Consider the following 26,908-nt stretch of genomic DNA (forward strand, 5'->3'; position numbering starts at 1 on the left):
TGGGATGTTCATTGTCTAAACCCATATGGTCCATTAGAAGGCAGGTGGCTTCACAGCATCTCTGCCAAGTATGCACACCAGCATCTTTTGTTGCAGTTCCCCAGGCTATGTGTTAGATGTTTAGTGCCCTAACCATTAAACTCGCCCCATTAGAATTCCTGATGCCTCCTAGTGAACTTCTGTACAATCCCTGTCACTCATGGAACTCATCACTACATCTTTTTCCCCAAGTCCCTGGGCCCACTGCTAACCTTGAGCAACTCCTCTTCTTTCAACCCAGCACGTCTTCCATCTTCTCCTTCTCAAGAACATTCAGCCAAAATTAAATTCCCCTCCCACACAAGAGCCTGGATAAGATCGTAGACTAGGTGTCTTGCAACTTTGGTTTGGGACTAGAAAATATATAATCCATTAACAATTCCATGAGACAAGAAACCTAGAATTCCTAGAAGAGAAGAAAGCAGTTACCTTTTTATCCCACTAGCAAGGAATCGGAAATAGCAATTAATAACTTAGTAAGTTATCCTGCCATAAGTATAAATTAACTAGTGTAGAGTAAGTATTCAGTATTGCTTTCTCTAAGGACTCAACCTTCTTCATCCAGAGGTAGCAAACTCAAATGCCAGGCAGTAATACAAATGAGTAAAAATAGACAAATATAAGAAAACAAAATCAAGCAGCAACTAACCCTTAGCCTTGGTATTAACAATGAAAATTTTGGTGAGAACCATTGTGAATTGGAGAGCACATGTCCACTTCAAAGGGAAGGAGCAACTGCTACTTAACTCTAAATGGTCTTGGTGGGAATGAGAATCCAGTGTTGCCAGATTTTAAGCTTGAAATATTATTATGTACAATCTGTTAAGTTTACAGTGTTGGCTACTCATTCAAGTTTTTGTTTGTTTTTCTAATCCTCACCTGAGGATATTTTTTCATTGATTTTTAGAGAGTGGGAAGGAGGGAAGAGGGGGAGAGAGAGAAAAACATCAATGTGAGAGACACACTTTGTGGCCTTCCGCACACACCCCAACTCCGGCCAGGGATCAAACCTACAACCCAGGTACATACCCTTGACCAGAAATTGAACCCGTGACCCCTTAGGTCTTCAGGCTGATGCTCTAGCTGCTGAGCCAGACAGGCAGGGTTCGTTCAAGTTTTTAATATAAACACTACTGGCTACATTGTCTGGGCCAAATGCTACATATCAGTTGGTCATCTTTAAGCCTTTTTATGGATTCAGTTTCTACATATATACTGCTAGCTGGCAAATTTACATCTTCCCCATAGACTGCTCTCCCAAGCTTCAGAGTATCTGAATTGCCTCCTGCCTAGCTTTTCCTTGTCACAGGTACCTCAAATTTCAGTGTCTAAAATGGAACCCACACACCCTAAATTGGTTCCCAGGTCTGTGTTCCCCATTTCAGTAAAATGGCACTAACATACATACCCAGTTTCGTCTCAGAAACCCTGGAGTCATTCTCAACTCCCTCTCCCTCTACCATATCCCATTGGTAAAAAAAATTTTAACAGTTGGATCTGTGGAATTCTACTTGGAACTCATTATTTTCCATTCTTACCATCATTGCCTTGGTTTAGGCCTCATTATTTATTCTGCCTAAATTAAAGCAAGATCTCCCTAACTAATCTCTTGCCTTCAATCTCTAATCTCTTTGCCCTCACTATAGCCAGAGTGTTATTTCCAAGACACAATCTTGATTTTGTCACTTCCCTGCTCAAAGCTTTTTAATGATTTATCATTACCTTTAGGATAAATTTCAACTTCTTACTGGTATTCAGGGCCCTTTGTGATCTTGCCTTTCCAGGTCTATCTCCTACTGCTTCCTCAATCCCCACCATATTGAAATACCTTCATTCTCCCTAATGGGCATTTTTCTCTACCCTAGCTCTTTACACAGGCTATCTCTACTACTTGGACTATCCTCTTGCTCCCTACACTTTCATTTTCTTGGTTCCTCAAACCTCAATCATCTCTTCTGGGACATACCTCCTGACAAGCAACCCGCTTCCCCAGGCTGGTAACCTTTTCTGCCTCCACTGTGCATCTCTATTTTATTGTCTATTACTTGACTGATTTTCCCCACTGAAATAGGACTTAGAGACTGTCTTACTTCTATCTATTCAAGACTGAACACCATACCCGATCCAAACTAGGCACTCAGTAAATATATATTTAATTAATCAATTAATCTAGTCCAACTTAGGGTAGCAATGGAAAACCCTTTCTTGTCCAATATCACATGGCCAATCAGTGACAGAACTACAGAACCCAAGTCTCCTGCTTCAATTTTTTTTTTTTAAACATATCTTTATTGATTTCAGAGAGAGGAAAGGAGGGGGAGAGAGATGGAAACATCAATGATGAGAGAGTCATTGAATGCTGCCTAGCCCGTAACCCAGGCATGTGCCCTGACCGGGAATCGAACCCTGATCTCCTGGATCCTAGGTCGATGCTCAACCGCTGAGCCAAGCCTGGCCGGGCTCTCCTCAATTTTAGATCAGTGCTCTTTCTACCAGACTAAGCTGGCCTTGCAGGGAGGAGGAGGGGTGAGTAGAGAGGCATTAACTTGTATTGGGAGGGCAGAGCTTGAAGGTTGGCCCTGAAAAGAAGAGTTGACATGGAACAGAGTGGTTGTTTTAGGGTAAAGAGGGGTAAATGAAAAAAAATGGTCAAGCACATTTGATTTGTCATCCTTAACATGAATGCTTGCCAAAAATATTTCAGGCAACCTAAAGTCAAATAAAACAGTTCACAGCTGACAAGAGACTAAAAAAAAAAAAAAAAGGGAGCAGACTCCATCTATTAAAGATGGAATGAAGTTTGTAATCAGGGACCTTAAAAGAAGTTTTTAATATAGCATGTACACAATATAACATATACACTTTGTATAATTCTAAGCACATAAATTTATACATTTAATTCTCAAAACCACCCTATGTACTAATAATATTCCCATTTTACAGGTGAAAAAACTGAGGCACTGAAAGATTGAGTTTTCACAGGTAGGAAGTAGCAGAGTTAGGACTTGAATGAGGCAGTTTCGATGCTAGAATCCATGTCCTTAACCACAATGCCTGAAGCATAATTCTGACCTTGGCAATCAAGACAAAAGGTGATCACCCAGGTTTCACTGTATGAAGAATGAGTTGTCTTGTGGAGACAGTTTTTGACCCTAAATTCAGGGAGAAGGCTGTTAGGCGTGTGGGGGATGGGAGTTCTTTGTTCTGTGATGCAGTGATGACATCGAGATAAACTGCCACTAGGCCAAGAAAAATGGACTGGCTGCTAGAGGGTCTGCTTGGGACTGAAGGGGACAAGGGGCTTCTCTGGGGCCAGCTGACCCATGCCCTCGCCTGCAGACACTGTGGCAGCAGCTGCCTCCAGAGCACAGGGAATATAATGATACTATTCCTATTCATGGTTTGGCAGATCCGGAGGTGGAGGCAGCTTGGGAGCTGGCGACATCTTCAGCCCTGGTACTCTGGGGACATGATGCAAGTCAAGGTGAGTGACATAAATGTGCAGAGGGCTAAATGACTGACACCACATCTGAATTTTGGTGAGAAATCATTGACATGGATGTGAGCCCAAGTGAGCGACTATAAGACTTAAATGTGAGACTGGGTGACTGACCACTGACACTAGATTTGAAGATAGATGAGTGACCACTTACCCTAGATGTAGGATTATGTAAGGAATACTGATCTCCACATGTGAACCAGGTAATGGCCATTAACATTGGATGGGTGAGTATTGATCACAGATGTGGGGCCGGCTGAGTAACTGTTCACTCTGTACATGGAACAGAGACTGAGAGCTTCATGACACACCTTATGTCTCTGAAAAGGCTGATACTATCTTTCTCCATTGCCCAGGGCCTACCACTTCTGTACCATGTGGCTTTCCTTGGTCATCTATGGAGGCAGAAGTCAGAGGAGGAAGAAGAAAAGGAAGAAGAGGAAGAGGCGGTGGTATCTCTGGATCCACTGAAGCCATGTTCTCTTCCCAAAGAAGTTCCTATTAGAGAGCAAGCCACCACAGGCCCATCCCAACCATCCTGTGATTCTGAGAACTTCCACAAGGCCATAGGGACCCCAGAGCTAGTACTCATGCAGACCCCAAGCCCTTCCAGGTCATTCCCCACCTTTCAGATTCTGACCAACCTGCCTGTGAGGGACAAGACAGCATCAGAGGGGAGTCTACAGAAGAAAAAAAGCCAGCTCTTCTGGGGACTCCCTTCTCTGCACAGTGAGTCCTTGGAGGCCATCAGCCTGAGCTCAGGTGGTCCCTCTCCCCTGAAGTTACCTGTTGGTCCTTCTGTCTGCTTCAACAAGCTTTCCTTCCTCCATAGGTCCAACCTGCTATTTACCCAGTATTGCTCCCCAACCCAGTTTCCTACACATAAAGTCCATACTACAAAAGATCTGAAAGAGATGGTCCCTGATCCTCAGCATCGTTCCCCTCCGTCTTCCCCTTCTGTCCCATCACTACCCCTCCATCTGAAACCCTTTCCCATAGACCACAAAGGAGTCCATTCTGGTGTTCAGGCACATACACAGTGGCTTCTGTGGCAGAGAGTGGCCTCTCGGGTCTCTGAGGATCAAGACCTGCACCCACAACCTGAGTGTCAAAGAACCAGACCCTCCAAGTTTTTCCCCTCATCTGAGGTCTGGGATCTTGGCCTCCCACAACACATTCCAGATTCTCTCTCTGCTTCTCTGCTGTATCCCTCTAATCTTCTGGGGGTCCTGACTAGGTTTGAGGCCCCATGGAGGACCCTGGTGCAAAATGAGGACCCCAAAGCCTCTGAGCCAGCAATGCTAGTTTCCAGCCCAACCCCAGCCTCTCTACCAGAACTCCAGGGAGTCAGCCCTATAGGAAGCCTGTATGGATCTGAGGACCTCTGGGAAACCACAAAGCAAAGAGAGGATCCTCAGATCTCTGAGACCCCAATCCTGCTCTCTTGCCAATCTGTAGCTCCCATAACAGAGCCTCAAGGAACTAGACCCCTGGGAATTCCACCTGGATGTGAAACTCAGTGGAGAACCACAGGACATAAAGAGAGCCCTCAAGCCTCTAAGCCCCCAGTGCTAACCCCTTACCAACCCCCAGATTCTCTGTCAGAACTCCAGCAAGTCAGCTCTGAAGGAGGGCCTACTACACCTAAGGACTTCTGGGGAACCAGGGAGCACAGAGAGAAGCCTCAGGCCTCTGGGTCTTCAATGCCAGCCCCCTGCCCTCCCTCAGCCCCCCTGCAAGAACTCCAGAAAGGCAGTCCCCTGGGAGATTCATCTGCATACAAGCCTCACTGGGAATGCAGAGAAAATTCAGAAAACCCACAGACCTTTGAGCCCCCAGCCTTGGACCCCAACCCAGGGTTCTATGGAACTAGCGCTGCATGTGTTCCATCAGGATCTGAGACTCTATGGAAAGGCATGCAAAAGAGAGAACATCTTTGGGTCTCTGCAGACTCAGTTTCATCTCCCAGTCTTCCCTCAGCCTATCTACTGGAGTCTCTAAGAATAGACCCCCAGGGAGTCCTGTCTAAGTCCAAGCCTTTGTGGGAGACCATGGGGCAGATAGAGAACCTCTGGACCTCTGAGTCTACAGCTCCTTCATGGGGGGACATGAAGAAGAAAGAAATCTGTTGTGCTCCTCCTGTGTTCCCATTCTGGGACTCCAGCTCACATCCAAACTCTATGGCAAAGTCTCACTTAAGTGAACCTATAGGAGACCAAGACAACTGTAAGCCTGAGGGGGAAGCAGTGGAACAAAGAGAGAACAGCTGGGCCACTGAGCAACAAGCCCCACCTCCCAAGACATTGTCTATTCCTCTACCCGATCCACACATTGACCCTGAGTTTGTGTGGAGGAATATGCAGCAAAGAGACATCCCCCAGGGCCCCAGCCCTCCAGCAGTGGATCCCGTGCAGCCAATACCCTGGCATCCAACCATAGCTGAAGCTCTGAATACTGAGCCCAACCAGCCTGACCTACCCAAGCAAGAGCTGTTCCCAGGAGCTAAGGCAGAGATCCCACCCTCCCAGGGAGAGGGTGTCCCAGAGGTGTCCACACACATTGGGATCCAGGCCTGGCACTGGAATAGAGAATTAGAACTCAGGCTGAAGAAACTACAGTTGAGCCCTGCTTCCAGATCCCCTGGCCCAAGTCAATCATTTGGCAGCTTCCCTGGCCTGAGTTCCACAACTACAGGCACTTGGAGACTCTCTTCCTGCCCTTCACAGCAGACTTATCCCCTCAATCTGTGCCCCCACTCTTCAAGCTCTTATCCTCCACAAGTTGAGTGCCCAGTAACTCTGCCTGTCCAGGTCTCCCACTGTTACCACTCCCACTCCCCTTCCCATCCTCAACCACAAGGGTCCGGTAGGGCAGAACAAAGGTTTCAGAGAAAGGAAAGAATGAAGGCAAAGATGGTGGCTCAGGTGGCCCAGGGCTCACCTCAAGGACCATGTGTTCACATGGAGGATGACGAGAACTGCTCAGGCTTGAGAGATCCCTTAATCCCTGAGGTTTCGGTCTCAGGTAACAGACAGGACAAGGCTTCAGTCCTATCTTCAGCCAAAAAGAACCCCAGGAAACCCAAAGTAGACCAGAGAGGAGGGGATGCAAGACTGGGGTCATCCACAGTTACAAGAAAGAGCTACCCAGCCCAGGCCAGAAGACTAGTGGAAGCCCCTGTAAGCCCACTTTTCCAAAGATCTCAGCACAGGAACCAGAGCTCTCTACACACTGCTCTCCCCCAGCAGCTTCACTCCAAGGCTACAGGTCCCCAAGATAAGCGAGAAGCAGGGCTGAGAGCTGGTGATATTTTGATCCCTCGGCACTGTAAGCACTGCCCTTGGGCCCACATGGAGAACTATCTCTCTCCCCCCACACCTAAGGCTCCCCTTACCAGGGGTCTCCAAAGGGTGTTAGCCAAGTTACTGGGCACCCATGGACCACTGCCCACCAAATCGTCAGCATAAGGAAAAAGCTGGTAGTTCTGGCACCTGAGGGCTGGGGAGACAAGCAGAGGAAATCCTAATAAACTAGCTGAATTAGACAAATCCCACTCATGATTTCTTTGGAGTCCAGGGTACTGGGTCTGTTCCCTATTAACTTCTGCAGCAGCTATATTCCTTCACAAGGATTCTGCAGCTTAACTTTCTTTTCAAGCCCTTCACAGATGATCGATCTGGGGGGTCCACACATCCCTACTCTACAGGGTGAGGCTGAAAAGCTAGGGGAGCACAGTCTAGTGCTGCCCTTGAGAAAAACTTCATAGCAAGTGAACAGAAGAAAAATACATCTATTCACATGAGCACAATTGGTCTGGGTCTAAGCAAACCCAGGGTATGCCTGGGTATGATCCCCTTCTTTACACACTTAACCCACAAGTTCTCCACGTGTCTTGCTGACCATTTCTTCTCAGCCCTCTGCTCTTTTTTTTCCCTGGGTCAGCTCAATAACCACTCATTCTCAAGGCTACCAAAGCAAGTGCCTCTCATGTTTAGTGGCCATTTGGGTTTCTTCTAGAATTGCCTGTACATATTCTTTACCCATTTTTCTCCTGCACTATTTGTTGGATATTGTATTAGTTTTCTACTGCTGCCATAACAAATTACCACAAGACGACACAAATTTACTTTGTTAGAAAAACAAAATCAAGAGATTGACAGGGTTGCATTCTTTTCTGTAAGCACAAGGTAGGATTCATTCCTTCTTTCTTGGCTTCTAGAGGGTGCCCACATTCCTTGGCCCTCTTTCTCCATCTTCAAAGCTAGCAAAGGCAAGTTCTCACATCACTCTGCTCTCTATTGCTTCCCTTTTCCACTTTTGAGGACACTTATAAATACAGTGGGCCCACCTGGATAACCCAAAATACTATTCCTATCAAGTCAGTTGGTTAGCAACCTTAATTCCATTTACAGCCTTAAATTCCCTTTTCCACATAAAATCACACACAGGCTCCATGCATTAGGACATGAACATCTTAGGGGAGCCATTATCCTGCCTACCACAGATGTTGACCTATTATGCATGTCGGAGGTATTTTCTCCTGTGGCTTATTTTCTAATTTTGTTTAAGGTGATTTTTACTGTACCAAAGTTTAAAATTTTTATATAATCAAATCTACCAACACTTTCCTTCAGTGGCTTCTAAAACATTCTTTTCTGACACTTTCAATTTTATATATTGTTTAGATTATTAACCTAATTTTTGTGTATGGTAGGTAAAAATCTAACTCTACCATAAAATAGATGTCCAATTTTACCAGTACCATTAAAAAAATATAGAATGTCTTAAACCCATTCCATAATGTGCCATCTTTCAAAACATGGGTAAATTTTTAAGCATCTCTAGGCTTCAGATCCATATATCCAAAAGCCTACTATCATCTCACATTCAACTTGTCCAAAACTTACCCATCATTTCCCCTACAACCTTTACCTCCAACATGCCCATTCCTATTGAAGGGTATCACATCCATCCCAATACCAAAGTCAGAAACCTGCTATCCCTGACTCTTCCCTTCTCACTCCCCAAATTCATCATCAAGCCCTGCAAATTATACCTATGATGTGTATTTCAAATCCATTTCCACCTCTCCATCTATATCCTCACTGTCAGTTCAGTAATCATTTCTCATTCCTTCTAATCCATCCTTTACATGGCTACAATTCTCTGGAGGTCAACTGACCCAAACTCTTCAACAAGTGTCATAAAAGTTTGAGTACCATTGCCCTGGATGGTGTGGCTCAGTTGGTTGAGGTTGTCCTGTGCACTCAAGGGTCGCTGGATCGGTTCCCAGTCAGGGTACATGCCCACGCTGTGGACTCAAGCCCTGATCAGGACCTGTTCAGGACAGTCGATTGATGTTTCTCGCTCTATCTCTCTCCTTTCCTCTCTAAAATTAATAAAAACATATTTTTAAAAAGTTTGAGTACTATAATTAAAAATAAGATTTAAAAAATTACGTAAAAACATGGAGGGAAAAATACTAAGTATTATTTCTGGATAGAAAAAAAAAGTTTGAGTAAAGGAACATGACAGATGCAACCTGTGTTCCTAGACTGGATATTGGTTTGGTCAAAGTGAATGACATATTTAGGTCACTTGGCAAACTGTGAATATGGTATGAGGATTAGATTAAATGAAAATTTACTAAAAGGAAAAGGTGGAGATTAATGTTTAAAAAAGTTATAAAGCAGGAGGATCTCATTTTTATTTAAAGATACCACATGTATAAACACACATATTTACACAACATGCACAGAAAAAAGATTCAAAAATATGAACTAAAGTTAAGATGCTGATCTCTGGTTATTGAGAATATTAATTTTTAAAATTATGCTTGTTTTTCTAAATTTCTACAATGCACATTACTGCTTCTATAAATAAAAGGTTATTTTATTGTCTATGCTGTACACTTGGTAATTGTTAGGTAAATTTTGGCTTTTTCCCACAATTTTTTAAAAAAGTGATCCCTTAGCACTGAAATCTGACTCACTTCCCTACCTAAACCCTCCAGAGGACCCACAATATCTTTAAAGTTCACTTCTGGCATATAAGGTTCTTCACAGTGTGGTTTCCGACCTCATGAAATTCACTCTAGGATTTAACACCTTGCTAGTCAACCTAATGTTTCTTCTGTATTCTCTGCCCTCTGTGCCTTTTGCTCATTGCTCTCCTGTACTTCTCCATGTTAAGTCTCCCATCTGTTTAATGCCCAGCTCAGACTATCTCCACAGCCTTCTCTGTTCACCTATTCTTGCAGCCACATAACAATTGTGCCTGGTTGTATGGCAATCAAGCCTTTCAAAGAAAGTGAGATTCTGAGAGGTCAAGTCCACATTCCCAGTCCAGTGTTCTTTTGATTCTACAATATTCTCTCTACTCTGTATATTTGCTTGAGAAAAACAGCCAGTCAGAAGGTACACGTTGTTTCTCTGCCTCCTCTCACTGTCACTATTCTATTCCAAACCTTTATTTATAGCCCAAACCTGTGGGCCTAAGTCCAAACCTCACCACCTGCTGGCTCAGGGTGGAACTGAAGGTACTTTCCTTCCTAACTATTGCCCCCTCCCCACATACACACCACACCCCAAGTCTTAAAGACAATGCAATTCTGAATTTCTACTTGATACACGGACATTTAATGAGTCTATGCATCTCTGGATAGCTTTATGAAAAATCCAAGTCCTACACTCTTGTCTTTTTAAGGACTCAGTAGGTTGTAGAGCTGGGCAAGAGTAACAAACCATTTAATGTTTGCCACAGTTCATGCGAATTAATAATTGGCAGACCAAATTAATGACAGGCAGACCAGTGTTCCTCATGGGCGCTGTGTGACCATTAGACTCTCAGAGCAACTTGTAAAATCAGTATCTTGGATCCAAATATATCTCAAGATGTTAGACTTATAGTTCCATTTGTGGCGTACTGTTGGTCCTCTATGATCTGTATGATGCCATAGTCTTAGTTAAAAACCCATCTTTTACTCACAGCACTTACCCTATGGGAAGAAGTGATCAGCTACAGTTAAGACCCCATTCCAATTTCTTTCTGGGAATGCTGTAGGGGAAAAGACAGACTGCTGATACAACTTGCTTCTTGGTTTAAGTATGCAGGCTTTTGCAGACAGTCCCTCACTGCTTCCTACGGTTTACAAAGCACTGTCAATCATTTTTATCAGAAAGCTACACTGCTATAAGCTCAAGTGCCAGCACTAGAACCAGGCCTCTCACTACAAGTCTGGTCTTGGTTTTTCCTAAAGAATTCTATAGAGTTCCAACTATATTCCCTATAGACACATGGTGTGACAAGTGAAAACAAAGCAACCATTCCAACACAAATTTCTATCACTTATCTACATATTTCATGAGAAAATACCACTTGCCTTCTGTTTTGCTCCCATAGCTTGATGCAGAGGTACTAAATGTCTTTTCCCAAAAGACCTTGTCTTTAGCCCTGAGGATAGGCTGCCAACCCATAGGGATGAGACAGAGTAACAATGCTCAGAGTGGGGAGAAGACTGAAGGCTAAGCCATAAGGGTACCTAAATTGTGGGACAACAAAAGGAGAGCCAAAGACAGAATCTGGTGGAGATAGTGTGATGGAAAAGAAGGGAGAGCCCATTCAAATCCCAGAAAGGCAAAAATATCTCTATCACAGCACCTGAGTTCAAGTTGCCCCAGTTTAATCAGAACAGCCAACATAATGTTCTTGTGTCCATGAAGATTATCTATTTAGACCAGATGAGAGCCTGGTATAACCAACACAAATTTGACTCTGGATAATTTTCTTTGCACCATACTCTTCTTTGGATAAGGCATCATGGTACTAACCCCAGAAGCACTAAAGGATTTATGATGGTAGCTGATAGAGTACACTCTATACCTGGATGAAACTACACAAGCAAACATCTGAAAAACAGAGCAGGGGCGGATGTTTAATTTAGGAAAAAACACATCAAATACTAGAGTTTTATATCAGAAAAGGCTATTTTTTTATAATACAAGTTACATAAAATAAAGATGGACACAATTGTAAGTGATCCTCAACCAGAACATGGATTTTTTGATGCACCAAAAGAACATCAGCCTCCAAACAGAGATTCTATCTTTCTGCAACCCTAAGATTTTCGGAGGGCACCCCAAAGTCCTTGGTCCGGAAAAGGGGACTCTCTCTGCTGACCTAGCCTTACCATCAACCTCAAATGTAAAGGATGTCAAATCGTCCACATCTGGAACTCCATCAGGCTATCCTCCATCTACCATAGTCCTATCCAGTGATACTGAAGACATGGAGCCAGGCAGCAGTATCATACCTATGTTAATCAGGAGTGGAAGAGAGCACAATCTTACAGGATTTCACATGTAAAAGAATGCCTTGGCAGTGAGGGGTAGCCCAAGGCCCTTCCCATATAAAGAAACAGGCACAGGGGCTGGGACTCAGGCTCCATTTTGATCCAATGTTTATTGTCCTTTTACAACATGTCATTTTTGGTTTAGAAACTGCTTGTGATTAGTTTTCCAACATTAACTCAAAAGCATGTAAAATAAAATCAACCTACTCTCTATATAAACACCCAGCAACTGTGGCCCTTCATCCTCCTGCCCAGGTTGGGTAGGGGGAAGAAGGGAGGGCTCGAGAAGCACTGAGTGAAGTGCAGATGCTTTACTGTGGGGAGTGGTGGTAGTGCCTTGGTTCACTCACACAGGACCCCTGCACTGCCCCAAACTACAACAGAAATGATGTAGGCCCAAGGCCCAATTCCCTGTTGGTAATTCACTCTCCACCTCCCAAATGAAAATCGTTTTTATTTTATCGCTTTTGTTTTGTATTTTTTTGCAACAGAAACCCCGTCCAGAGTCTGATTGTAGCTGAACTGTTCAGACTGAGGAATGGAGCAGGCCGTGGGCGCACCCCTGGTCCCTCCTGGGCAAGCGCCCCCACCCTCAGGGAACAAGGTCCAGCCAGGCCAGCTCGAAGCATACTGGCCACCATCACTTAGCCATACAGGTCGTCATCATTGTCTTCTGTGTATACACTGCCACCTGTGCCGCCTCCACTGCCCTGACTGGGGCCAGCTCCACCCTGGTTTCCTGAAGGGAATCTGTGCACAAAAGCAGAACCAAAAAAAATTTTTAAAGGGGAGTGGTTAGGACAGGGCCTATGTAGGTTTTTACAGCTACCCCTCTAGACTCCTTAGTACTCCCACTAACTTGGTTGTGTAGCTCTCCAAGACAATTTAAGCATTACCCACTGTACCCTAGTTACCTGAAACTGCCAAAGCCCCGACTCTGCTGAAGGGTCTGAGCGAACATCTCGTATTTTCGAATGTCATTGTCACTGACAGAACGGCGGGCAAAGCGCATGGCTTCCTCAAAGTGATCTCGGCGGATCTCGGGCACTGGATCATCTTCTTCTACCTCCTGTAGGTTGGTAAACACAAACCACCAGAGGTAGTTAAGGCCCAGTCTGGATCCCTTCCCTAGCCTTCCTACCCCTTACTACTATAGTAACCCACTGGTCTTCCTGCATCTCTGGTACAACCTGAGTAAATCAGCAGGACAATCTTTCTAAAACTGAGTCACTGCCCTGTCAGTGCATTAAAAACCTGTCAGTGCATTCTGAAAAATGCAAAACTGTAGGAAGAGAAATCACATCAGTGGCTACCAGAGGCTTAGGGTGGTAAAAAAACAACTGATTGCCCAGCCAGCATGGCTCAGTGGTTGAGCATTGACCTATGATCCAGAAGATAGCAGTTCAATTTGCCGGTCAGGGCATGTGCCCAGATTGCAGGCTCATTCCCCAACAGGGGGCGTGCAGGAGGCAGCCAATCAATGACTCTCTCATTGATGTTTCTCTCTCTTGCCCTCTCCCCTCCCTTCCTCTCTCTGAAATCAATAAAGATCTATTTAAAAAACACAAATGATTGTCCTGAACGGTGTGGCTCAGTGGTGAGAGTGTTGGCCCATGTACAGAAGGGTCACAGGTTCGATCCACAGCCCTGCTCGGGGCACATACGGGAAACAACCAATCGATGTGTGTATGTGTCTCTTTCTTCCCTTCCCTTCTATACTCTCTAAAAATCAATGGAAAAAATATCCTCAGGCGATTAACCTAAATAAATAAATAAATAAAAGTAATAAAAAAGAAATTGACAGAGGTGGCCCAAGGGAACTTTTGGGGACAACAGAAATTTCTATCTCTACTTTGTAGTAGTACTTGTAGAACTCATACACGTTTATCAAAGAAGTATGTAAACACTGTACCTAAAAAGGGTGAATTCTTACTATATGTAAATTATGCCTCAGTAAACCCAAATTTTAAAAGGAAAATATCAATTCAGTGTGTACCACATCTGAATTACACCTTACCTAGTGGGCTCACTTTCAGTGACATGACCTCTTAAATTTACCCAGGTTTTCCCCAAGTTCTGTAATCCTACTTCATAGGTTATTTGGGGTGCTTATTTTCTTTATCCAAATTCTACTCTCCCTTCAAGAGCCCAGTTCAAATTCTATCTCTTCCACTGAGAAGCCACTCCAATTGCTGTGACTTATGAGACTGCTCCCTAGGATTAGTTTATCAGTAGTTTTTAAAGGTAGAGAAAGTCATCCATCCATTCTCTAACATGGTGCCATGACAGTGGCAAACAAGGGAGATGATATGGAGTGCCTATCTTGATGGAGCTTACACTCACACCAAAATTTGCATTTAACTTCAGGAGGCCAAAGGGACCACCAATGATAGTTAGGTCTGTGGATCCTAGGTTCTAAGCCCTACTCTATTTGTCTGCACAATCATACTTTGATTTCCCTCATAGAGCCTGTTTCAGACTGAGGATACAGCCTGTCCATCTCTTCTAAGCCTTTATAATTCCAGATTAAAGGAGTTAACCCTCAGTTATTCTTTCTCTTTGATGCCCTGCTACATGCCTAAGTAGTATGATCTTTTCAAAACCTTACACTCTTCTAGGGTATGGTGGAAATTGTCCCCTGGCTCCCCAAGACTGGCACATCTGGGGAAAGGATGGAAACTCACCATGGCTGATGGGTTGGTCTGCCTCTCACGGTCTCGCCTAATCTCACTCTCGATGGATTCGCGAATGGCCAGCTTACAGGCACGTTGGCAAATCTCTGTCAGGTCAGCTCCAGAAAAGCCATTAGTCATCTTAGCCAGGAACTCCAAATCCACATCCTAAAAGTAAGAGAGTATCTTAGCATTTAGTCTCCCCTCCCGTGATACACAAACACAACCTCTGAGCCACTCTGGCACTTCCAATTCCTTTCACAACTCTGTTTTATTCTGGATTCTAGATTATCCTAATACCCTTAAATTTTCCACCTTCCCTTTATAACCCTAATCCCAGAAATCCCAATGAAATCTTGTCTGGGAACCAAACAGCACTCCACACACTAGCCTAAGGACTCATAGAAGTCCCCATGGACTTCTTGCACCTGCCTTGGCAACTGGGGACTTGCGCAGGTTGGCCTTGAGGATGGCAACACGGGACTTCTCATCAGGAAGCGGGATATAGATGAGCTGATCAAGGCGGCCAGGTCGCAGGATGGCAGGATCAATGATGTCAGGCCGGTTGGTAGCGCCAATGATAAAAACATTCTTTTTTGTGGACATGCCATCCATTTCTGTCAGAATCTGATTGATAACTCGGTCAGCAGCCCCACCACCATCTCCAATGTTACCACCACGGGCCTTGGCAATTGAATCCAGCTCATCAAAGAACAGTACACAGGGGGCAGCTTGGCGGGCCTGTGGGAGGGACAGATGGATTCAAACATTAGCACACTGGGTCTCTCAGACCTGAGAAGGAAAATAAAGTGACCTTCACTGCCCCAGTTGAGCTGCCAGAATGAGATGTTTTTAACTCTCCCAAAGAAACAGCCTCTATCTCTACCTTGCCTCAAGCAAGTGAATAGATAGCCCAGCTGCTTGTAGCTCACCTTGTCAAAGATTTCTCTGACATTAGCCTCAGACTCCCCAAACCACATGGTGAGCAGTTCAGGACCTTTGATGGAGATGAAGTTAGCCTGGCATTCATTAGCAATGGCTTTGGCCAGCAAGGTTTTCCCACAACCAGGAGGTCCATAGAACAGTACTCCCTTAGAGGGTGTCATGCCAAACTTGAGGAATTTGTCTGGGTGCTCCACAGGATACTAGAAGGAAAAAGAAAGAGGGTTCAGGGATACTCCTACAGTTTGAAAAAACCTAACCACGCAGAGGCCTACCCCCCACCATCCCATAGTAGAAGATCCAGGTTCCCTAGCAGGCTCCTTAGTGCCTCAAACCTGAGAATAGCAGGTTCCTGAATTATTCTCTCACAATTCCTATAATGAATGTGCCAACATCCCAAGACTAACCAGCTCAATTACAAAGTACTGAAGCAGTGACTCACCCTGAACCAAGATACCCTACCTGGACCAGTTCCTGAAGCTCACGTTTGACATCCTCTAGGCCCCCAATGTCCTCCCAGGTTACCTGTGGCACTTCCACCACAGTTTCCCGCAATGCTGACGGGTTGCTCTGGCTTAGGGCCCACTAAAAAAGGGAAGAAAAACTGGTGACGAGATTTGCCAGGGAGGGCATCAAAGTACACGTGTGGACTTAAGATGGTAGTGTAGTCCTTACCCGGAAGTCATCCATAGTAACTGCCAGGGAATTCATGACCTCAGCATCAATGGTTTCATCCTCTAGGTCAATGAGGTCCATCTTCTTGCGGATGGCTTGTAGAGCAGCCTCCGAGCACAAGGCTGCTAGGTCAGCACCCACATGCCCATGAGTCTCATTGGCTACCTGCAGAGAGAAGACGTACTTACTATCCTGTCTCTTAAGACCTGGCTGTTTTAGGAGGTCAAAGACAACAGAACTCTGGCCCCTTCCCGACTCCTATTTCTGGGTCCTCCCATTTATCTGAACATACCAACAGTTCTTTCACTGGCTAGATTTTAAATATTCAAACCTGAACTTGGGGCCTGGAAATAAAGCTGCCCCCAAAATTCTGGTTTGCTCTAATACAATGTCAGCCAAGAAACATGCCAACCCTAGTTTCCTGGATTCAAATTACTTCCTTTTCCCTGGCCAAAAATCAAAATCAGTCTCCTCACATCTTATTTATATTCCTAGACAGTTCCCCCTTCAACTACCTGGAAATAGGTATCCTAAAACTTCTGGCCAGCCGTCATCACTACTCTACCTGTTCCAGGTCCACATCATCTGCCAGCTTCATGTTCTTGGTATGGATCTGAAGAATTTCCAAGCGTCCTGTAGCATCAGGGATTCCAATATCTACCTCCCTGTCAAAGCGACCTGTGGGACAGCATATGAACATAGACAGGGCTCATTTCTGGTCCAGAGGAAAGAAGGAATAGGTCTAACATGACCAACCATCCTAGTTTGCCCAGGACTATTTTAATGTTAGCACTCCAAGTCCCATGTCCTGAGAAACCTCTGTCTCAGGCAAACCAGGATGGGCGGTGTCACTCTAGATAGGACATGAACTAAGGGAAAGGACCCCCTGGGCCCTATCACTACAAAAGCTTCAAGAAATGAGCAGAATTAGATGACTTAGATAAAGGACAGATGTAGGATTAAGAAGATTAAGCCAAGTAGAGCTATAATCTCCCTATGAGCAAGTACAGAGTTTAAAGAAATTAAAGGTCCTTACCAAATCGACGTAGGGCTGGGTCAATGCTGTTGGGTCTGTTGGTTGCTGCCATGACAATCACATGTGCTCTCTGCTTTAGGCCATCCATAAGGGTCAACAACTGTGATACAATACGCCGTTCCACCTCCCCATGGGTCTGTCAGGACAGGATATCTGGTCAGAAGTGAAGTCAAGACCTTTCAACCCCCTACTAATCCCCCAGGTTAAGTTCCTACTTTTTCTCTTTTAGGAGCAATGGCATCCAGCTCATCAATGAAGATGATAGCAGGAGCATTCTTCTCAGCCTCTTCGAAGGCTTTACGAAGGTTGCTCTCAGACTCACCAGCCAACTTGCTCATGATCTCAGGACCTGAAAGGATACAGAATAAAGGCAATGACAAATTATATCCTTCTTCATTCCCAAAAGAAATCAGATATTTTGTTTGCCAAGCCCAGAGACAGGACCTGGGTGAGAAGGCGGTAGGTTAACTCTGCCTACTTTTTCACAGCCTTTGTTAGCCACTATTCCAAGATAGCCAACAGGCCAGACTGGAGAGAAGCCAAGGGATTCAGCACACTTATCTCACAGTTGAGCTGAAAGTATGAAGATGACAGAAGATGCCCTGGGACCTCTGGCCAGAGCAGGAGAAGCAGCACACAAGTTGGACCCCTAACAGCTAAGTATCATTCTTAAAGAGCCAGTTGACCTTCCCCCAAACCCTCTACAATAAATAAGCTCCCCATAAATGTTTTCAGAACTGTCTATAATCTTTCTCAAAGGGGGATAGATTGAGGGCACAAGATTAGAATATTTTCCCCTTTTTGCTTATTTGCCTATAATGTACCCCAGCAGAAAAAAGGTCCTAAAGTGTACACAAGGGCATGTGTGCAAATGAATGTGTCCATGATATATCCAGCTCAGGAGGCTGGGTCATGCTAAACTCAAAACTGGGTCCAGCCAAACACAAGGTGAACCAAATCTCCTACCATTGATCAAGAAGAAGAAGGCCCCTGTCTCATTTGCCACAGCTCGAGCAATCAGGGTCTTCCCAGTCCCAGGAGGTCCATAGAGCAGAATTCCCCGAGGAGGCTGCGGAACAATACAGAGAGATAATTAGGTTCAGATTCCCACCTTCTCCCAACTTCATTCACCCTAAAAATGGCTTAAATAGGGTTTTATCAAGGGTGAGGACCACAGCTCAACCCTGATACCAGTGGGACTAAGTCCTCAGCAGTAGCTGCTGGGAAGACAGTTTAATTCAGGCCACACTCACTCCTCTTATCAGCAGAGAAAATACTGATAGAAAGCTAGTATTATTATCACAACTTGCACAGGAGACTAAGGGCAGAGAAACCACACTAAGAAACTAGTGTGAGTGAGTCTAGATCCCAGAATTAGGCAAAAAAGGAAGAAGCCATTAGGCCACGACGGGCTTGACTTTAGATAGATCAAGGGCCAGGGACTAGCTCAATCAAGAATGTTGCCAGAGACTCAATCACTTCAGTAATCATAACCCTTCAGGATTTATTATGTTAGAATGCTTTTCCTTACAGCCAACCACAAGTTTTCCTCTTTGAAGCTGTCTTTTCTGTGGCCTCATCCACAGGTAGCACATGGGAAGTGCCCACACAGAAGATAAAGTTATTTATATGGTGCATACTAGGGAATAGGGTAATAATTTCATTTTCTGCATATCCCATGACATGGAAATGTTTGGGAAGTTACACTCTAAACCAGCAGTTCTTAAATGCTGTAGACTCAGGATGCTTAATGCTCTGCAAATTTCCTTAATTTCTACTTCTATTGGGCAGCACTCTCCTGGACAGGTTGGCAAACTATGGTGAAATTGGTTTTTACAGGGCTCATAAGAATAGCTTTTACTTTTTTAAAGCGTTATTATATATATATACATATATATGTATGTGTACATATATGTGCAAGAGACTTCATTGGCCCACTCTGTTCTAGTAGCTAATATATTTAGAGCCCTCTATAAACTCAAAGAATTTATTACTGCCTCTCTAATCAAAGGAAATAATAAAACATATGAAAACAGGTTGCAGGATCAGACACCAAGTAGTTGTTAATTACCACCCTAGACTGTATCCCACACAGCTCAAAATGCTCACCTTCACACCAATTGCCTTAAATAGGGCAGGATGTCTCAGGGGCAGCTCCACCATCTCCTTTATCTGAGCTAGCTGTTTCCTGCAGCCACCAATGTCATCATAGCCTACTTCATTCAAGGACTCTTCTTCATCCTGAATATGGAGGAGACAAAGAAAAGGAGAAGGCAGAAATATTGCTATCAGCATATCCTTCCACAAAATCTGGTGTGGAAAAATCTGCTATAATTGTAGACTCTCCTCTGAGGGGACCATGACTCAAAGAAGAACTCAAAGTCCCAAAGCAAGATTTCTACCACAGCTTTTCCCTCTCACACTTGTCATTAGTCTTACTAGGAAGGGCTCCCCTAAGACCTGAAGCCGGAAATTCTGGTAAATGGGCATTCCAGCCCCATCCTCAGCATCACTTCTTTAAAAATCTGCCCTAGCCAGTTTTGCTCAGTAGTTAGAGCATCGGCCTGAGGACTGAAAGGTCTCAGGTTTGAATCCGGTCAAGGGTACATACCTAGGTTGCAGGCTCCATCTCCAACCCTGGAGGGGTATGTGCGGAAAGCTACCAATCGATGTGTCTCTCTCACATGGATGTTTCTCTCTCTCTATCTCTCTCCCTCCCCCCTTCCACTCTCTCTCTAAAAATCAATGGAAAAAATATCCTTGGGTATTAACCAAAAAAAAAAAAAAAAATCAGTCCAACCATTTAGAGCCTTTTGTTTCAATTTACATTTTTTAAATTACTGGTATCAGATACTTCTAAGAAACACCTAGGCTCAGAAACAAATAACTGGGAGGTTTCCCACCTCTGTAATAAGCTTAGTTCTAAAGAGCACCCCATCTTGACAGCTACCACATGACTGCCCCACTGAGTACCCACGTAATCCGGTACTGGGATCGGAGAGAGAACTCACCTCTCGTTTGATAGGTTCCCCTTCACAGTGGATCACTGTGTCTGGAGCAACAATGCAGTAAGGACTGGGATCTGTCTCCACTACTTTGAACTCCACAGCACGCATTCCACCCCGGACAAGGAAAATGTCTCCTATGAGGACAATCAGCACAAGGGCAGTTAGATGTGTCAACTACAAGACTGTGAGAATTATTCATCAGAACCTGGAGTCTAGAATGCCAAGTTCACTGGAAATTGCTCTTTTTCCTTCCCACCCCTGTGATCTGAACCTGTTAAGCATCAGGTGAGAGGAGAAAGCTAGCCTATGAAGTGTCCCTCTGCCTCTGCGTCTTAAGAGGAGAGTGAACAACCTGATATACCAGAAGCTTTTACAACACCCACCAATGGCAGAGCTGTGCTAAATATTAAGTATACTTTGGACTATGACATAGCCAAAATGGCCCAGAGATTTAAGAAAAGATAGCTTACTCTCCCAAAGCAGGGACTGAAAATGTGGTAACAGGAGCATGGGAGGGAGGGCAGGGGGAAGGAGAGTACACATGTATGAGCACACATGAGACTGAGACAGATGCTCCAATGTTTACTACCAAGTATCCCTACAGCCGTCCTTAAGCTCAATCCCTAGAATTATCGCTCACCTTTCCGGATGGGTCGATAAGCTTCCAGGAAGTATGGCTTAAGGTATACCTCAAAGAGATTGCCAGTGATACCTTCCACCGTGTCATCAATGGGTAGCACGTGGATGCGTTTGCCATACTTCACATCAGGGCATGGCTGGATGCTGAGGATGACAAGCAGACTCCACGTTACCAACCACACTGCAGCCCCAAGCACTGGGTGTCCGAAAGGGCCTGGCACAGAGAGCTGATGGCGAGCGAAAGAGAAAAGGCAGGGATGGCTTTAGGTGAAGAGAGGCAGGAGGACAGGGTGGGAACGAGAACAAAGGAACAGCCAAGCAGAACTAAGACAGGTCACACTCAGGGAGGAATAGCTGAAGCCATTAGCGGGGCTGCCCACTCCCAATCAGTGAACTAAAAGGAAGACCCACATATCTGGAACCCCTACAAAGAAGATGGGAGAGAGAGTCTGCAGTGAGAGATATCCAAGGATGACCCATTCTGGCTAATACTGGTGCCCCAATATTACAAAGGGAGGTCTTAGCCTGTTAAGCGTCAGGGTCAGAGAAACAGAAATGAAAAAATCATCTCAGCCAGGTGGTCAGAGCACCTTGAGAAAAGTGACTAAGCACTTCCAGAATGGCTACATGAAACCTAAAATCTATAAAAAAAAAGTATCAGAAGCCTAAGATATTCCTGGCCAGGTGACAGGTGGTTGGATAGTAGTAGCTAGAGATGACTCCAAGAGGAAAAAGCCTCTTGCCTAAAGTTAAGTCCAAAATTATTCAGACCGCAGCTATCCTGGGTCTGGTTCAAATTATACCTCTCTCCTAGATTAACTTGGATCCTTAAAAAGGCCTGCTAGGAGTTCAACTTCCACACCAACACTCCCACCTAATTCCTGCCCCAACACAAGTCATTAATCCAACATAGTAGTGAGGTTATTTGGCAGATACACACCCTGAAATGGCATCCTAAACCAAGGTCTAAGGTGTGATAAGTTAAACCTCTGAAGTAAAAAACAAAACAAAACGCTTCAAGAAAGTCATAGGAATGCCAATTTGTTCCAAAGGTCAAGCAGAGGCAGATTTTTAAAGTCCCAAGGAGGCAGAACCAAAACCTAAAGACAACTCTGATACATAAGTCTTCCCATGGTTAGGAGGCTTCTGATACCTGCAGCTGTCAAGGCCTTCATAGGGGTCCTGCCTATAAGGCAGGCTGTCTCTGGCCTCCCATCCCTGAGGGGCTAAGAACCCCACACACACCTGATGACATCCCCTAGGCGTACGCGAAGGTTATTCCGAACAACTCTATTCATTCGAATCTTCTCATCAGAACATGTGTCATCAGAAAGCACAATGCACACAGCTTCCCGCCTCTTCTTTCCTTTCAGCAACACTGTATCACCTCGGAACAACTGCAGCTCATCCATCTTGGGCTGAGGAAACAAGGTTAAGGCCTTTGGGTCACTGGGCCAGGGGGTAAGGCAGCAGCCCTGGAGGCTGGGATTCCCAGTAAACCCCACTCTATCTGTGGTCACTGCAAGAAAAATGAGAAAAGACACCTGGGAAAAGCCCTCAGGTTAAGTGCAATAAGGAATGACTGTGGGCTGTGGACCTAACTTACCTGGGACAAGGAGACCACACTATTGTCCTCATTGATGGCTTCATCGACAATTAACCGATTAGGACGATTCTTCTGTTTAAGAATGGCTGTTGATAAGTCATCACCTTTTGAACTAGAAAGAGAAAATGAAGTCAGCCCCAATACATATTCCAGCCCCAGGAACCCCACCAATTTCTAAAACTCACACTAAGAAAGAAATAGTGAATAAATGAGGCTGTCCCTACATCAGAGAGCTCAGATGAAGGAAATTCAATCAAGGTCATCAAGAGTAATTACCTAGCATATATTACAATTCCCATTCCAGTAGCTCTTGGTATTCTGAGCACTAGTATCCTAGCTGTAAAGCCCAAGGATCAGAAAACTATGGCTTAAAAAAATTAAATAGAAGTGAAGACCAAGTACAATTCGGGAAATGAAAATAGTCTTAGGATAGAATAGTGATTAAGAGGAGGGGCTCTGTAGTCAGAATCCCAACCCTGCCATTACTTAACTCTAATCTTGGGCAAGTTATTTAACCTTTTTTGGAAGCTGAAGTCCTAATCTGTAAAATGGGGATATAGTACTGCCTACCTCAGGATTATTGTCCTGAGATAATAAATGCAAACGTTCAACACAATGCCTGGCATTTGGTATTAATGGTGACTATGACCAATTAGCACTGCAGAACAAAGCACAAGCCCTTTCTTTGCTAACCTTCTTGCAGAATGAAGTTAGCTAGACAATTTCTCTTGGGCTCAGAGAGGCCTCAAGTCCCACTAAGCAAGGCTGGGGACAATGAAGCAAAATTAGCACTATCCTCCTTTACTGGCTAAACCTGCTGAATGCCAGAGCTTTCTATATACCACAGAAATGCTAAACTTTACGGTCATATTTGAAAAAAACACTAACATCTAGAACCTTCAGAAAGAGGTTCAAGCTCAAAAGGTACTCTCTGTAAAGACAGACACACAACTCTATGGAGTTGGTTCAAAAAGTCAAAACCGTATGGCCAGAGTGGCTCAATATTGTCTTGTGCACCGTAAGGTTGCCCGTTCAATTCCCAGTCAGGGCTCATATGGGAGGCAACTGATCAATGTTTCTCTCTCACATGGATGTGTCTCTCTCTCTTCCTCTCACTAAGCATGTCCTGAGGTGAGGACTAAAAAAAAAGCCAAAATCAAGAAATGCTGAGACATGGCAGCAAATCCAAATCCCTCTCATCCAAATCAAAGTTGCCTGAGTCTAAACTGGGTTTAAACTGTCCAGTTTCAATTATTTCCTGTAAGTTAAGATCATTTACCTGACACCAATTTCTAACCTAGCTTATCTCTAGCCTTCACTAACTAAACTTGATGGACTCTTCCTTTGAAGCGTTACCTCCTCTTAGTAAGGCTCAGGAAAACATGTGCATAACCAACTAGGGAGACCAGACAATGGCAGAAGCTAAGAAATAAATATAAAAAGAATGTCTTTCATGAATTATTTCTTCATTCAACAAATTAACGAGTATATGTATTATGTGCCAGGCACTGTTCAGGGATCCAAGGGTACATCAGTCAACAAAACAAGACAAAATAGTATGCCTCTTAGAAATATCTTCACAACTTATAAGAAAAAGGGAGGCCTATGCTCCAGAATACCTGCTGTGTACTTATAGGGTTTTATATATCTTTTAGTCTTGATACACCCAAGAGAAATACAAATCTCATTCATCTAATAAAGTTGTAAACTTTCTGCTGACCCTCTCACATAGGTTGCATCTTTAATCATCACCTTTAAACTAGTTTCCAAGAGTGTAGTTTCCTAGACTTAAACTTGCCTCCACCAACCCAAAAGTGTGAGACATTGGGCATAACAGTGCAGAGCAGACAAATTTTCCCAGGGCTTATCAACACCCTGGAGGGCAATCTCCGTCAATATGACAGCTGAGGGTGATTTAAACCCATCAATTCTCCCTCTCCCTCACATTTCAAAATACTCTCCAAGGGCTGTCCATCTTCCTGCTTAATCTATAGGTCTGGAGCTGGAGCAAAATAAAATGGCTGTTGCCTCTAATCACCATAGTTGAAATCTAGGAAAACCTCCCATCTGCCTACCATTCCTGACCCTGGCATTGGAGATGAGTGGTATGCTCTTCCCTTAAGATAAACACCTTTAATGTCACATCTATTCTACTAAGATCAAAGGGAGGAATGTCTAAAAGAGAGAATTCAGCTTGATAATCACCCAACAGCAGTCCTGGAGGCTCTTTGGGTACACCTCCTATTGTCTTCTGCATGAGTCAGGCCCTTTCCAGAACCCCAATGGGCTACAGGGGACTAGGAGGGAGTTCAGTTAGGAGTCATCAAGATGACCTAGAGGTTGGAAAGCATGTATGATGCCAGGTTCCAAGAATTTTGGATTTTTATTTTTAGTCTTGAAAACAAAAGACTGGATAACCTAAGGGATAAGTGGTCCTTCAAAACAGGTGACTGTGTAATACTTCATCTTGACTCAGAAACTTGAATAAAAGGAGCATACCAAAAAACAAAAATCTCTCTTTAAGTCAGGAAGGTGATTTGCATAGAAGAGTTCCCATAGGATGGCTGTGTCATCCGCGTCCCCCCTCCCCCAGTATGTAAAACACTTGATTCTAAATTCAGTGGACATAGGTGGCCAGGTTTTATCTGACGCTTTTCTCAGGCGTGGAGGGCCCAAAATTTCTCAACACAGCAGCTTGGGGAGAAAAAACCATGTGTGTTGGAAGAGTTAGAGCAACCTTCACACCACAAAGGCTGAAATCTAGGAAGGCCCAGAAAATAGGAACTCAGATTGGAAAGATATAGCAAGAACCTAAAATAGAAAAGAAAGGAAAAGTGCCTTTCTCCCTACGCCTATTTCATTACATCAAGGAAAACTGACTAAAGCTTTCTTATATGAATAACAACTGGCCTAAAGTAGAAAGAAGGCCAGAGCGAAAAGCAGGGCCCACTCTCTCCCTCACTACTCAGGTGGCACAGGATGCTAACCACCGCCCAGGCGGACCCGGCTGCAAAAGTGTCGTGGTGAGCTTCCCTGAGCTCGCTGGGCCTTCCCCCGCTCCGGCCTCCGCCTATGTCGCCGGGCTCGGAAGGCCTTCACGGGGCCCAAAGTCCACGCCCACCGGGCCCAGTTAGGGCGTTGGGGCCTGCTCTCTCCGGGAACCAAAAGCCTACAGCGGGTGGTAGGCTGAATCGCTGGGGGGCGCCCCAAGGCCTCAGGGCTCCACGCCGGCAGTGTGGGCCAGCAGACCTCACTAGGCCGGCACGGCCGTTCCAAGTGAGACAATCAGGCCGGCTGGGGCCTGCATGACACAGCACGATCTGGCCCAGGCCCCGACCCGGGCCCAACGCAAACCCCGCCTAGGGGGCGCGCGGGTGCGTAGCCAGCACCAGCCAGCCCCTCCTTCGCCCCCTTCCTCTCCTCTACTTCCATGTCTCCCTCTTTCCCGGACTCCACCTCTTAGACGCGCCCACAGCCAGGCCCCGCCGGGCCTACCCAGCGCCGAAGGGTCCCCAGGTGCGCGCACCCGCAGCGAGCGGACGGGCGCGCGCACACACACACTCACTCAGCTCCGGAGGCCATGGCGCACGCCTCTCCCGGCCGGCGGCTGTGGTGGCCCGCGGGTAACGGCTACAAGGGGCGGCAGGCGACTGACTGGACCGGGGCTCGGCTCTCCTGGGCGGGTGGCGAGCGGCGGCGACAAACCCACAGGCAGCCTCCCTCTCGCTTCCTCCCAGAGGCACCCGTGCGGTGGGCGGGCAGGAGACGTTGGCTCCTGATCCGCGAGGCGGCAGCGGCAGCGACGACTCGAACGACGACTGCAGACGCTTCACTGAGACTGAGCCGAGAAGAGCCGAATCATCGGAAGAAGAGGTACTCTCACCTCAGCCAATCAGCGCCTGCTCTAGGGGCTCCCGCCCGCCTCTCGGCGCCTCTCCCCAGCAACCCACGAACCAGAGCCAATCAGGAAATTAGCTTTGGCCTCGCTCCCGCCCCAGGGATGCATCGCCACGTCAATTGGCCGCAACGCTACGCTTCCTTGACGGATTGGGACTCTCAGCCAATCAACGAAAGGAATGGGGCCAGATCGACGGGCGGAAGGAGTGTTTAATCCCTTGGAGGCGGACTCTCCCACTTGGCCCCAGTTCATTGGCTCCTGAGTTTATCCTACTGTAAAAACCTGGCACAATGGATTGAACCCTTGTATTAGTCTAGTATTGTTGTAATGATAACCTACAGACCTATCTTAGTCCCAAAATGAAGATTCACTCCAACCCCTCTTCTTGCTCCTTCAAAATGCTGGCTCAGGCCACCCCTACTCTGGACCCTTTGACTAGCACCCCAGCTCTTAATCCATTATATCCTAGTCATTGCACCCTCTGGTTAACCCTAATCCCACAAGGCTTTATAGTTCCTCAGGGTTTGGTGGTACATGCCTCCTC

At 45.3% G+C, this 26,908-nt stretch overlaps 2 protein-coding genes across 2 annotated transcripts; one reads left to right on the forward strand and one right to left on the reverse strand.

Moving 5' to 3' along the window:
* Positions 1-3,292: 3,292 nt before the first annotated feature.
* On the forward strand, positions 3,293-7,005 carry SPATA31G1 (SPATA31 subfamily G member 1). The gene is made up of 4 exons (XM_087822551.1): positions 3,293-3,523; positions 3,895-4,577; positions 4,874-4,888; positions 5,025-7,005. The coding sequence occupies exons 1-4, from the start codon at positions 3,293-3,295 to the stop codon at positions 7,003-7,005; spliced, it is 2,910 nt and encodes a 969-aa protein (XP_087678677.1).
* A 4,968-nt stretch (positions 7,006-11,973) lies between these two features.
* On the reverse strand, positions 11,974-26,325 carry VCP (valosin containing protein). The gene is made up of 17 exons (XM_016222995.2): positions 26,032-26,325; positions 22,467-22,578; positions 22,106-22,278; positions 20,862-21,004; positions 20,225-20,355; positions 19,323-19,454; positions 18,180-18,282; positions 17,429-17,562; positions 17,214-17,349; positions 16,743-16,855; positions 16,178-16,342; positions 15,965-16,087; positions 15,493-15,705; positions 14,993-15,301; positions 14,573-14,728; positions 12,803-12,957; positions 11,974-12,638 (listed from the first exon to the last, which is right to left on the reverse strand). Exons 1-17 carry the CDS (start codon positions 26,046-26,048, stop codon positions 12,533-12,535), a joined length of 2,421 nt encoding a protein of 806 aa, XP_016078481.1. The 5' UTR covers positions 26,049-26,325; the 3' UTR covers positions 11,974-12,532.
* Positions 26,326-26,908: the final 583 nt, after the last annotated feature.

Source organism: Miniopterus natalensis, chromosome 12, assembly GCF_054644295.1.
Source record: "Miniopterus natalensis isolate mMinNat1 chromosome 12, mMinNat1.hap1, whole genome shotgun sequence".
NCBI classification, from domain to species: Eukaryota; Metazoa; Chordata; class Mammalia; order Chiroptera; family Miniopteridae; genus Miniopterus; species Miniopterus natalensis.

Bases quoted from the DNA above. Each gene is read 5' to 3' on its own strand.
- VCP (XM_016222995.2), bottom strand. The intron at 16,088-16,177 runs GTAAGGACTACA...TCCCTTTTTTAG, and splicing joins TTACTATGGATGACTTCCGG to TGGGCCCTAAGCCAGAGCAA. The intron at 12,639-12,802 runs GTAACTAGGGTA...TTTTGTGCACAG, and splicing joins CGGGGCTTTGGCAGTTTCAG to ATTCCCTTCAGGAAACCAGG.
- SPATA31G1 (XM_087822551.1), top strand. From the start codon at position 3,293: ATGGACTGGCTGCTAGAGGGTCTGCTTGGGACTGAAGGGGACAAGGGG. The intron at 3,524-3,894 runs GTGAGTGACATA...TCCATTGCCCAG, and splicing joins GGGACATGATGCAAGTCAAG to GGCCTACCACTTCTGTACCA.